Source organism: Melospiza georgiana, chromosome 4 (genome assembly GCF_028018845.1).
Source record: "Melospiza georgiana isolate bMelGeo1 chromosome 4, bMelGeo1.pri, whole genome shotgun sequence".
NCBI classification, from domain to species: domain Eukaryota; kingdom Metazoa; phylum Chordata; class Aves; order Passeriformes; family Passerellidae; genus Melospiza; species Melospiza georgiana.
This window is the reverse complement of record NC_080433.1, coordinates 31,049,145-31,061,725: the sequence shown is the minus strand read 5'-3', so window position 1 is coordinate 31,061,725 and position 12,581 is coordinate 31,049,145. Positions and strand designations below refer to the sequence as shown.

The 12,581-nt window shown below is 55.4% G+C and overlaps 1 protein-coding gene across 1 annotated transcript; it reads left to right on the top strand.

Annotated features, from left to right (window-relative positions):
• The first annotated feature begins 477 nt into the window (after nucleotides 1–477).
• On the top strand, nucleotides 478–11,835 carry BAIAP2L2 (BAR/IMD domain containing adaptor protein 2 like 2). The gene is made up of 14 exons (XM_058022918.1): nucleotides 478–637; nucleotides 1,578–1,653; nucleotides 1,933–2,019; nucleotides 3,088–3,149; nucleotides 3,451–3,522; nucleotides 4,124–4,240; nucleotides 4,618–4,764; nucleotides 5,233–5,385; nucleotides 5,816–5,957; nucleotides 6,713–6,941; nucleotides 7,859–7,930; nucleotides 8,252–8,432; nucleotides 10,266–10,306; nucleotides 11,131–11,835. Exons 1-14 carry the CDS (start codon nucleotides 599–601, stop codon nucleotides 11,204–11,206), a joined length of 1,494 nt encoding a protein of 497 aa, XP_057878901.1. The 5' UTR covers nucleotides 478–598; the 3' UTR covers nucleotides 11,207–11,835.
• The last annotated feature ends 746 nt before the right edge of the window (nucleotides 11,836–12,581 follow it).

Sequence of the window (12,581 nt, the reverse complement as noted above, 5' to 3'; positions counted from 1 at the left end):
AGAGGGCTGAAGCCTGGGGTGGGGGAATATGGGCAGGGGCGAGCTGAAATTTGTGTAGAGTTTTCCTTGGGTTCCCCCCTGCCTGCTGCTCTTTGCTGCCTGTGATCACCAGCTGACAGGGATCTCCTGACCTGCGAGGAGCCTGCGTGAGAGGGAGCTGAGCACGCCTCACTCAGTTTCCCTGCCCAGCGAGCCCCGTCGGAGCTGTGGCAGGGCTGGGACAGCGAGCCATAAGGCAGTGGCTCGGGCAGGTGGCTGGCACTGCAGGTGTCAGGACAGGCAGGGCTGGGCACCAGGCTGGCAATCAATAATGCAGAGAGGCGGTCACATGTCCTTGCTGGCTGTCGCAGGATTCCTCTCTCCCCCCCAGAGTCTGGTTACTTCCAGAGATCAAGTTCCAGCCTCTTGGCTGGTGAATTATTAAACTCCATCAGTGTTCCCTTTGTACCACATCTCTGTCTTCCTGCTGTCCTTCCTTGCTGGTGACAGGCTCCTTCCATCCAGCTGGCTGTGCAGGAGCAGAGTCCTTCAGGCCAGAATAGCACCTTGTTCTCCTTTGCTCCTTGCTTCTCTGTGGGAGAGCAAATAGGCTCCAGAGATGGATCTGTCCTACAGATCCACCATCTCCATCTATAAGGTGAGTGTTGGCATCAAAGGCAGCTCCTGACTGCATGGGGGATGTGTGGGTGGGACATGGGTGTTTTCTGCCAAAGGCTCCCTTGGGTGGACAGCTGAGGGCTGAATCCATTCACAGGCTGAACTGCAGCAGATCCTGTGGACTCTGGGCTGTGTTTGGGACCAGTTTGCCTCAACCAGTCCCTGTTGAGGCATCCCTGTTTGGGAGCCGGAGGAGAGGGTGGTGTGGTTCCTAAGGACAGATTCAGGAAGGAACTGGGCAGGCAGGGTGGTTTGGACATGGAGCATGGAGGGTGGCACACCTTGGTTGCTGGCAGGAAGATCGATGGGCTGGTTTGCCCCTCCCTTGAAAGAGTCTCTGATCTCATAAATGCTTCCCTACACACACCAGTGCTGAACCAAGAGAGGAGGGCTGACAGAAGTGAGGAATTACTTATTCCAGTCGCTGGTATTTTCTGTAGTCAATGGACACCTTAGATAAATGCAAACAAAAGCAGAGAAGCTGCTTGTCCATCCCTTCTCTTACTAAGCTGCTGAGTCTGGCAGTGCAGCACATCCTGGCCAGGAAAGGGTTGTGTTCATGCCTGGATAAGCAGTGGCTGGCTGTGGGGTGAAGGAAAAGGCAGCTCAGATCCCCTTGCAGTTTCTCCCCTGCCTGCAGTGGGTGTGGGCCCTTGGGAGAAAGCCACATCTAGGTAACACTTGGCTGTGCAGGGGGCTGCCTTGCAGCCCCTCTCCTGGCTGCCTTGGGAAGGCTCGGGGCAGCTGAGGTTGCTGGCCAGCCCCGATGCAGGGACTGGCTGTGCTTGGCTGGACCTTGTCTGGTTCCAGTGCTCCAGAGGGGGCTCTCACCCAGCCAAACCACAGCCCAGGAGCCTTGTCCTGCTGAGCTCTCTGGGCATGAGGAACAATGGCATTAATGTGCTTCTGCCTGGCCACAGAGTATCCTGGAGCAGTTCAACCCTGCGCTGGAGAACCTGGTGTACCTGGGCAACAACTACCTGCGTGCCTTCCACGGTGAGTGGGGTCCCACAGGGCCAGGGCTCCAGGCCACAGTGCTGCCTCCAGCCTGGGCACCCCCACCCCCTCATCCAGGACAGGGCTGCTGTTCTGCCACCTCTGGCATGTCCTGAGCTGCTCTTAAGCACTGTTCAGCTCCAGGACCCACTCCTGATGGGAGAGATGAGGGCCTATAGGCAAAGTACCAGGAGGTGGCAGTTCTGTGTGCTGCTTGCTGGAGCTGGTGGTGGTGGGAAGGCAGGCTGGACCCTTACTACCCCTCTCCTCTCCCCACAGCACTATCCAAAGCAGCTGAAGTGTATTTTAAGGCAATTGAGAAGATTGGGGAGCAGGCACTGCAGAGTTCCACCTCACACATGCTAGGTAAGGCTCTCCTGGACATCATCTTCTCTCCTGTGATGAACCACAGTTACCTCTTTTTGACCTTCTCCCTTAGCTGGTCCACTTCCAGGTACTGGGGCAAGAAAGACAGCTCCTCTAAATGGTGTCTCTCTGTACCAGGCCCTGTCCAGGTGGTGACAGTCAAATTTATTGTGTGTCCTTGAATATTTCTCACAGTCCCAGCGGTCTTCCCTGTATCTCCCTGAGATAAGTGAGTGAGCTCAGCTCCTGTGATGGACCTCCATGGATGGACCTCTCACAAAAACCAGTCTCTTTTGAGGCATCCTGCCCCCAGAGATGAAATTTTCATCACAGAGGAAGCATTTTTCTCCTCCTTGAGGGTGTGAGGGAAAAGCCAGGGAGCATGCACTGACAACAGCTGATGGGGTTTTGTCCTCCTGAGCCTGCAACTCACTGGAATGGCAGCTTGGGGCTGAGGGTCTCACACTCAGCAGTGTAAATAACTCAGCAGCCTGAAAACGTGGTCAGGGAACTGCTCCACTGCTAAATGTTTCAGCAAAAAGCTTCCAGCAGATGTGCCCCTTCTGCAGACTCTTCTTGTCATCTGCACCTCCCAGCTGGCTCCTCTGCTCCTTGTCATCAGTCTCTGCCTTTCCTGGTTCCATAAGGCCAGCCCAGGGAAGTGGGACCATGCACAGCATCGGAGAGGGTGCTGGAGCTGCCCTCCACAGGACACCAGAAATGTGCAGTGCAGCTGGGGAGCCTTTGGGGTTAGAGATGGGGCCTGTGGGGGCTGTGGCAGAGCAGAAACCCAGCACTGGAGCCCATGGCAGAGGCGAGGCTGTCTCTGACACCTGGGGCTGCAGCAGAGCACCAGCCCAGCCATCACGAGGGCTGGGGTAACCCTGCATGGGCAGTGCCTGGAGGGAGGGCTACCAGGGTGCAGAGAGCAGTGCTTGGTGATATCTCTTGGACTTTCACAGCCACGTGAAAGTTCATCAGCCTGAGCTGCACGCTGCTGGTCTGCCTCCTTAGGCGCATGAGAAAATGGCCACAGGACTTTTTCACCTTCTGTCTTTTTCCCCCAAGGTGAAATTCTGATGCAGATGTCTGACACACAGAGACTACTGAGCTCTGATCTGGAAGTTGTGGTGAGTGGTTTTCCCAAGGGCTGGTGGAGGCGGAGAATAAAGTGCTTTCCTTCAATACAGCTTATCAGCCCTTACCACACTGACCCCATCAGCTGCCCTCACACACGCCTGCAGGCAGGTGCCTGCCTCCCTGCTGCACGTGGCAGAGAAGGGTCACAGGCCTGGCACGCCCAGAGCCTGCCTGCAAGTCACTTGCTCTGCAAGTTTTATGAGCCACCCCTTGAATATTTTAGTGCACTTTATCACAGTGCATGCAATATCCCATATGGTGAAGGGATAATGGCTCCCTCCCCTCTTTCAGGCTCAGACCTTCCACGTGGACCTGCTGCAGCACATGGAGAAGAACAGCAAAATGGACGTGCAGTTTATCAGTGTAAGTGTGAACCCCTGTCTCCTCCTCAGCTCTCCTTGTTTATCTCTCCCCTTCACCCAAGGGTTTTTGCTTCAACACTTGAGGTGGTTCTGTAATTCTTCTCAGCAGGAAATAGAGGGGTCTTACCTTTTCCCATCATGGAGCAAACTCCTCTTGTTCAGCTGATGATGGAGAGCTAAAAGAGGGCAGGTGGCTGGTCTTTGTGCAGTGGGACTTGCCAAATGCTTCAGCGGGGCTGAGAGACTCAGCATTCCAGAAGCAGAGTTCCCAGCTTCCCCAAATCCCAGGCTCTGCTGGTCTGTGGCTCCTGTGCTGCTGTGGTCCAGCTGGCCATGCTGGTGGGTGCTGTCACAGAGGAAGACAGAGGCCTTGGGACCCACGGCTGGGCAGCTGGGTGGCAATCCTTGCTCCTGAGATGTGGAGGTTCATCAGCACTCTTGAGCCATTTAAAACTAAAAGAAAGGCATTTTATAAGAGGTCCAGGTGAAGCCTGATTGCAGGTGGGCTCAGAAGCCCAACCACCCATCAGAGCAGGACCCTTGCTGCCTCTCAGTGAGGCTGGGTCTCGGGCTCCTGGCTGAGCCTCTTTTCTCCCTGGCAGGAGAGCCAGAAGCAGTATGAGCTGGAGTACCAGCGAAGAGCCACCAACCTGGACAAGTGCATGGCAGAGCTGTGGAGAATGGAGAGGGCCCGTGACAAAAATGCCCGGGAGATGAAGGTGAGCAGTGATTGCAGGTGCGGAGTTGGTGATAAGAACTGGAGGATTTCTTGGGAACCAGGGCTGATTTCTCAGCAGCCTTAGCCAAGGGGTTGCCCGATGTTCAAAAGGCAGCAGGCTTATCTGGAAAGTAGGAGACTCCTGTTCTACAGGGTGCTACTGACCTGTGGTCAGTCCTGCCAAGCCCTTTCCTCATTTAGGAAGCCTCAGGAAGGAAGGACTTAATGCCCAGTACCCTGCTCTAGCTCCTCTGTGCTGCTGCAGCAATGCAAGAGGACTGGGAAGCTGATAGACATTATGACCCCTTCCAACCCTTCCCCTGAGTCCTCTCTGCTGGATTTTCGCTGATCCCTTCCTCCCTTCTTTCCCGGTGACAGGAGAACGTGATGCGGCTGCGCTCGGAGATGCAGGCGTTCGTGTCCGAGAGCCAGAGGGAGGCGGAGCTGGAGGAGAAACGCCGCTACCGCTTCCTGGCTGAGAAGCACCAGCTGCTCTACAACACTCTGCTCCAGTTCTACAGCAGGGTACAGCCCTGCCAGGCTGGGGAGCAGAGCTGGGGGAGCAGACAGCAGGGCTGGAGGGGGAGCGTGCAGGCAGGAGGGAGCCAGGGCTGAGCCATCCTCAGGTGAAGGATGCACCTGCGCATGGACTGGGCAGGAAACTGTTCTGGTTCTTGCTGTGAGGTTCAGGCTGGCTGTACTAGGCTGGGAGAACTTGTCTGGGGCTGAGCGTGGTGCTGGCATGGGGTTAGCTGTGTGTGTGAGTGACGGAGGAGGGAAAGGTGCTGTAGGTGTTTATTAGCAGGGTCTTTGGGGCCGGAAGATCTCTGCTGGAGGATGCCATCCTGGAAATTCCTGCCTGCAGGGAGCTGTTTGGCCATTCCCACAAGCCTAATTTTTGGAGGACCTGGTCTCTCATGCATGTATAAGCCCTAGGCTCCCTCTGTAGCTGGTCTGCCTGCCCATCGTCCCCTCTTGTCTGTTTCTCCCCAGGCTCGGGGCATGATCCAGAGCAAGGCACCGCGGTGGAAGGAGCAGCTGGAAGCCAGCCGTAACCCCTCAAACAGCCACCCCCAGGGGCTGCTCCCAGCCTCCCACGGCCAGGGATACCCACCAGGACGACTCACGCCCACCCACCTCGAGATGGTGAGGAGCCACAGACAGCTTAACCTTTTTGGGGAGATACTGGAACAGGTTGCCCAGAGAGGTGGTGGATGCCCCATCTCTGGAAATGTTCAAGCTCAGGCTGAACTGAGCTGTGAGCAACCTGATCTAATTGAAGACATCCTTGCTCATTTCATGTGGTTGGACTAGATGGCCTTTAAGTTCCAACCCAAAATATTCAATGGCTCTTGGGTGGTGAGGCTGCAGGGCAAGGTCCGTCCTTGGCCAACCACGGTGCCTTGTCCATCTCCAGTGACCTTTCCTGGCCAAGAGGAAGAGGAGCCTGTGTGTGGGCTGCAGTGGAGGAATGTGCTGAGTTAGGCTTTCCAAGAGGGACTGCATATTTCTCAGAGCATCTCCTGCCTAACACAGCCTTCATGGATGTGTGTTCAACGCCCTTTCTTTCCAACAGCCCCAGAGACCTCTTGGGGACTTTGCTTCTTCTATGACTGGGAGCAGATCCAGCATCTTCTCTCCAGACCCTCCAGAAATGAGAATGTCTCCTCAGCCAGAGTCTCCCAGACGGCCAATGCGGAGGACACCGTCAGCAGCCAGTATGACCCACTTCTGGGAACAGTGCTGTGGGGACACACAGGGGCTGGACCTCTCTGGGGATAGGGTTGGGTTTGGGAAGGGACCACCACTCTACCAGAGCACCAGACCTCAGCCCTGTTCCTGGGCATGGTGAGAGGACAGCGTCTATGGGAGCTGTAGAGGGCAAGGCTGAAGTAGAAAGTGAGCTCAGCCTTCAGGGCAGAGTCCATCCAGGGCAAGGCCAGGCTGTGTGAGGTGGGGAACTTATGAATGTACAATTTTCAAGGCTCCTCGAACTACAAGAACTGGTTCTTGCTAGAATTCCCATTTTAGTAAAGCCTGTTCTCTCATACTACCAGATTAAATATTAGCTTGCCCTATGACACCCAGCCGCTTAACCCGTGACACACCTGCTTTTCCTTCCTGAGAAATTTTAGCCTAAAGTTTGTAAAAGAAGTAAAAAAAGGACAGGGAGAGAGAGAAATTATCCAAATAATCAGTAGCTCTAGCAGGGCAGGAAGAGGACTGTCAGCCAGGGCATGCAGTGCTTATGCTCTGGGCATTTGGCCAGAGAGGACACAGTGCAAAACAAGTGGGTTTGGCTTGAATGGATTGTCTCCTGCAGGATGCTCACCCTGCTTTTCCCATGCTGTGAAAGGCCATCTGCTCCTCCCCTAGAGCAATTCCTTGACTGGAAAGCAGTGGTCCCTTTGAGGAGCAGGGTCCTGCAGGAGGATGCCAGCCTCCAGCCAGACCCTTGGGTGCCTCCCCGCAGGTTTGCTGCCCGCGGGCCGCACATCCCGTTCGGGCTCCTTTGGTGAGGCCAGCGCTGGCAGCGAGGGCAGGAAGAGGAGTGGTGGCACCACGAGGGTCCAGGCCATCGTGCCCCACACGACAGGCGCCAACCGGACCCTGCTGCCGTTCGAGCCCGGGGATGTCATCGCGGTGCTGAGGCCAGAGGCGCAGAATGGCTGGCTCTACGGCAAGCTGGAGGGCTCATCCACGTACGTGACGCTGCTGCTGTAAAGTGGATGGATGCAGGCTTGTTGAGTCTGGAGCTGGGAGGGTTAACCCCAAAATGACCACCCCCCCAGCCTCCTGGTGAGGCCTGGGCTCCGTGTCCCACCCACCATCGCAGTGGGGCAGCGCTGTGTCCTCAGGGATGCGGGCTCTCCGTGCCAAGGAGATGGAGATGTGCTGTGGCAGGGCGGGTGTGGATGGGCTGCCTGGGGAACCTCCGGGGGCTTTGGGTGGAAGAGCCAGGGATGCAGTGAGCCCCTCCTGGCCTGCATGACTGAGTGACTCCTGTCATGGGATCCAGCTCAGGGCCACGAACTGCTGGAGTTACCTGAGAGGCCTGGCATTTCTTAGCTCACGCTGCAACTGCTGCCACAGCCTCCAGCACAGGCAGGGCACGGAAACTGCTGCACCAAGCACTTACTGAATTACTCGCTGTGGCTCTGCCAGCCAACATCTGGGTGTAAAGCCTGCCCCGTTCCATAGAGGATGTGGACTGCAGGAATGCTCACAGATGCGAGATGAACAAAAGCAGTGCCTTTCTTTGGGCAGCTGTTTCTGGAGTGGAGCTGCTGTAAAATCCCTGGATGAGTTTTCCACAGCTTCCTTGTGATTGTGGTTGGTTGGAGTGTCTCTTGCTGGATTGCACCAGCATTGCTCCCAGGTTTTGCACAGCTCCTGAGATAAGTGAGTCCTGCTCCAAGCTCAAGGTCCATCCCACGATAAGCCCTGTGCCCCATCTATAGGTGACAGAAGTGCAGGAGCCCTGTCACACATGGTAGTGGCAAACGTGGCTTGATTGATGTGTGAGATGGGTGCAGATCAAAAGTGTTTAGCAAACGGATCTGAAGAACCACAAGCCACAGCTGCCTTGACCTCATTTGGCTCTGTTCCTGTGCCCTAGGTGTGGCTGGTTCCCTGAAGCTTATGTCAAGCCTTTGGAGAATACAAGGGAGATGGAGGAGCCAGACACCAGGTAACAGGATGGCAACTGGCCAGGCAGAGCTCCTGGTACACCACAAATCCAGTGGGGTAATTGTTCAAAGTGTGCCCCATGGAGCGCTGCAGGGTTCCCATGCTGTAGGACCTGCCAAGAGCCTCACTGTGCCCTGGGACCTCGCAGGCTCCCCTAGGCAGTTCCCATAACTTGTGCAATCTCATCTCCAAGGTTCTTGCAGCTGGGCCAGTCCAAGACAGGTGCATTTCCTCCAGAGACATCCCATGTTGTGCTAGCACCTGTGCTGCTCCCTGATCCCCGCTTTCTGGCTCTCACCTCACTGTCCTCTGCTTTGCTCAGGTCCTTCCCGCTGCGGAGCAGTCACAGCATGGATGACATCCTGGACCGTCCCAGCACTCCATCCTCCAGCAGTTACTGGCCTGCTGCTGCCCAGCCCAGCGTGCCCACCCCACCTCCCCTGTCAGTGGGTGCCAGCAGCCACCAGAGCGGGGTGATCACCCCAGTCACTTCTGGCTCCAAGGTGAGTGCAGCAGCAGTGACGCTGTGGCGGGTGTGTGTGAAGGGGGCCCTATCTGACTTTCATCCTCCAAGGCACACCTGTTCTGCTTTGGCCTGTAGAGAGAGAAAATCACCTTTCTGATGTTGGTGAAGGGACCTGCTGCTTTCCTGAGTCTTGCTAGCACCAGTCTTTCTCACCCAGTCTGTTCACATGCCACCCTGTCTGATGACCCCTGCCAGTCTTCCTGTTGTGTGCAGATCCTCAGTGTGCCTGGCTTTGCTCCCCCAAGGGACTGCTTTCCTGCCCCTGCCCTTCTCATCTCTCTCTCTTTTTGCTCACCAGGGACCCTTCAGTTCAGTCCTTTTCTCCATGACCTCCCAGCCTGATTTCTGGTGGCTCCAGGGCAGCACTTCTTTCTGCTAATAGTAGGACCATGGAGTGACCAGGCTGGTCTGGGAGTGGGTGACCAGCTAACAGAGATGCCATCCTTCTTCTCCCTTCAGAGAATGGAGAAGAGTTTCATAGGGCTCCTCTTTTAAATTCACATGAGGGTTGGCTTAAACTCACAGCTGGGGTAGGGAAAAGCTGGGAGCAGAGGCTGAGGGCACAGCACAGCTATATTTAGGAGCCTTAGAACAAGTTGTGTCCAACTCATGGTTTATGGATGGCATACTGAGAAGGAAGTCCTCCACTTACCATTGCTTCCAGCAGTAGGGAATTGACTGGGAGACCCAAGTTAAAGGTGACGACCTGGGGGAGGAAAGAACAGTGCTGCCCATGGGGCATGACTTCCTCAGTCTCACTGGAAAACCTTTTCCACAGTAACTGGTTCCAGGCCAGCACAAGGTTGCAAGCAATTGAATGTCTCAAAGAACTGAAAACTGCAACATTTAATCACTCTTTTTTTCCCCTTTATGTCCTGCTCTGTGGTTTCAGGTAGCCTCAGGGTGCACAACATGGGGAACAACCTCTGCAGCCTTCCTGTCCCTCTGGGTCACTGGGTTTTCATCCTGCCCCAGGGCTAGAGTGTAGGGATAGACCTGGGACTGAGTCATGAAAAGTGTGCAGCATTTGGAACAGCATGGCAGAGTGGGGAACCTCTCTATAAAGCAGGGAAAGACTAATTTGGAAAGACTCAGCTTTGCTTTAAATGTATGCCCAAGACACCCCCAGCTGAGCCACAAACAAATGGGTGTGACTTCCCAACTGGATGCCAGATAGCCAGGTGTGGCTTTCTTGTCTGCCACCAGAGTACTTTAGCAGGTCAGATGTCACTGATCCTTCACTATCCACTGGCCAAGAATAAGGGCCACAGGGCCTAGGTCCAACTTTGTGCATCAGGTTTGTCCACTTTTCAGTAATATGTGTTGCAGGGTAGGTAGGTACAGCTCTGGAGTTCCCCGTGGATGCAGGGAGCACGTGAGGGCATGGACCACAGACTTTTTGCCAGGGTGTGTGGGCAATATGAGGGGGCATCTCTGGCTGTGCTGGAGGGTGAAATGTAGCTCAGACTGTCACTGTTTGCTGTGCTCTTCAGATATGACATTTTGGGGATCTGAGTCATCTCCTTTCTTCCCCAAAGCAAAGGAAGATGTCCAAGGGGAGTAAGGAACCTGTGGTGTAGGGACAACCCCCCACAACAATATTCGGGGTGTTATCTACAGTGGGGAATTTGTGGACTTTTGCAAAGCTTGACTGAATAAGGAGTCAGAGCCCTGTTAAGAGGACTTGGGCTCCTAACTCACCTAAGTGTTTTGTGAAATCTTCCTCCATGTGTGCAGTGTCTCCTGCCCCACTCTTCTCTCCACATTGCCTACTCCAGATTTCTCACTGCTGCTTTTCTCTTCACTGCAGAAATCAGGAGTATTTGACCAGCCCCCTGAACTCTTCCCACGGTGAGTAAGATGTGGAACTCCACGCTGGAATAATCTGACAGAGGGGAGTATTATTACAACACTATTATTATTTAATCTTTTGGATTATCAAATGTGGGAGCCACAAGGAAGTGTCTAGGGAAAAGCAATGCACAGCCTACCTTCCAAGACAGGAGGCAGAGGTGGTCCATTCTGTCCTCTGCTGATTGGGAAGGTCCTATCCTGACTCAGATAAAATGAGGTAGGAGCTGAGCACCCTGAGCATGTGTCCAGACCCGCATGCTCCTTCCCATCCATCTTGGAAGGGTCACAATAGCAGCTCACAGCCTGAGTGTGGAGCTACACGACTGTGCATCTCTGCCTGCTTGTAAGGGCTGAGGCAGAAAAGGACATGGCTTTGAGTTCTGATGAGTCAGGTCCGTGGGGGTGAGACTTGCCATAAATCCCTGGTTTTCTTCCTCCTGGAGCTGGGTTGGTGTCTGCATGTTGCTGGTGTGGTGCAGTGGCCTTTTTCCACTTCCCAATCCTTGGTTGGAGGGTTGGTGTACACTCTATGAGTGTAGAGTGCTGTCATGAGGGACAGCCATGTGCCAGTGTCCCTTCCTCATCCCTTGGAAGAAGGAGGGTGAGGAGCCCTTGGGAGATCCCAAGGGGAACCACATGGGAATGTGCAGCAGGGTGTGTTAAGGATGGAGAAAACACACTCAGGAATTGACTTTACCACACTCTCCTCCTTGGCATGGAGGCGACTGCCACAGGACTAAGTGGCCCTTCCTTGGTCACAGACATCCCTGCATGGCATTTGCAGCCTTTCTGATGGTTGCCTGTTTCCTTTCCCATTCCAGAGGTACCAACCCCTTTGCCACAGTCAAGCTGCGCCCCACAGTGACCAACGACCGCTCGGCCCCCATCATCCGGTGAAACAGGGCTGTGGGCAGTGAAGGACTCCAGCAGAGAGGGAGGAGGAGAAGTGACAGTGCTGTGACCTCCAGCTGGGCAGCAGCCTAGTGCTACCACTCCAGGAGTGAACTCTCTTTTCCCCTCCCATACCTCTGGGACCATGGCACCCGTCTCACCTGGGTGCCTGGTGTGCTTTAGCCAGGAGCAGATCTCTGCTGCCCTTTCTGGATTGATCCCTGCTTCCCTCCCCTTGTGCTGTTACTGTGCTTGACTGGGAGGGAGCAGTCTGCTGTTACTGGTGCTGGTGGCCTGGGAGAGAGGATGGTGCTGGAGCTGGAGGTAGGGCTGGCTAAGGCCATCTGCAGCCAGGGCAGTGCTCTTGGGATGTTGAAGGTGAATCATTGCTACCCCTGCTGTGGGCAGAGAAGGACTGTCACCAAACAGTTCCTTTGCCACCAGAAGAATGAACTCCAAAAGAGAAGGCTTCCAGTGGTCCGGCTGACAGGGTCTGGTCTTGGCCTCTTTGACAACTGTGTCCATTTGCAGCAGCACCTGCCTCTTCTCACCCCAGGTGCAGCCCCTCACCTTGCTGGGCAGTGCTGAGGCAAGGCAGGGGCAGGTGACAGTGTCCAGCACCGCTGCCCTGTTCCTTCAGGTACTGTCCTGTGGAAAATAGATGGGTTTTTTAAAATAAAATGGAGAATTCATCTTCTGTGTCCATTTCAGTGGCTGGGGCATCACCTCAGTCACACGATGCAGGGGGAGGAGGACAGACACTCCCCCACCAGCACTGGGGCCATGGTGGCTGCCCATGCTCGTGGTGTCAGACACTGCAGTGCTGTGAGTCCACATGGAGCAGCCACCAGCCCAGGGGTCTGGGGTGGATGTGGAGGGCACCAGGAGGGCTGCACTGCCCGTTGCTGGCTGCCCCCCTGAGTGCCCCTGTCTGTCCTGTTGCCGGAGGGCAGCAAGGACCTGTGGCCCCCTTCTCCTCACCCACTGCTGGAATGTGTGCTCTGGGCACTCCAGGGCTGCTCAGTGCAGGGGAAAAACATTTCCCTAGGGCTTGTGGGGGCCTCACCAATCTGGGAGTACCTGGTGTGTGCTGGGGGAGCCCTCACGGGAGCGGCAGCGTGAGCGAGGGATGGAGCACCAGCGATGGCTTAGCTGATTAGCCTTATTAACAGACATTAAACCCTGGCTGGGAGTGTGGCCAGGCCCCCGCCGCCCCCCTGCTGCTGAGGGGCTCCAGGGCTTTACAGCCCAGGCCTTGTCCTCCCCAACAGCCCACCTGGGCTGAGCCCCAGCCCCCTCCCTGGAAGTAAAAGGGTAAAAGGGTTCCCCCACAAGCAGCCAGAGACTGGCTGGTCCCAGTGCCTGCCAGCCCTCCTCTTGT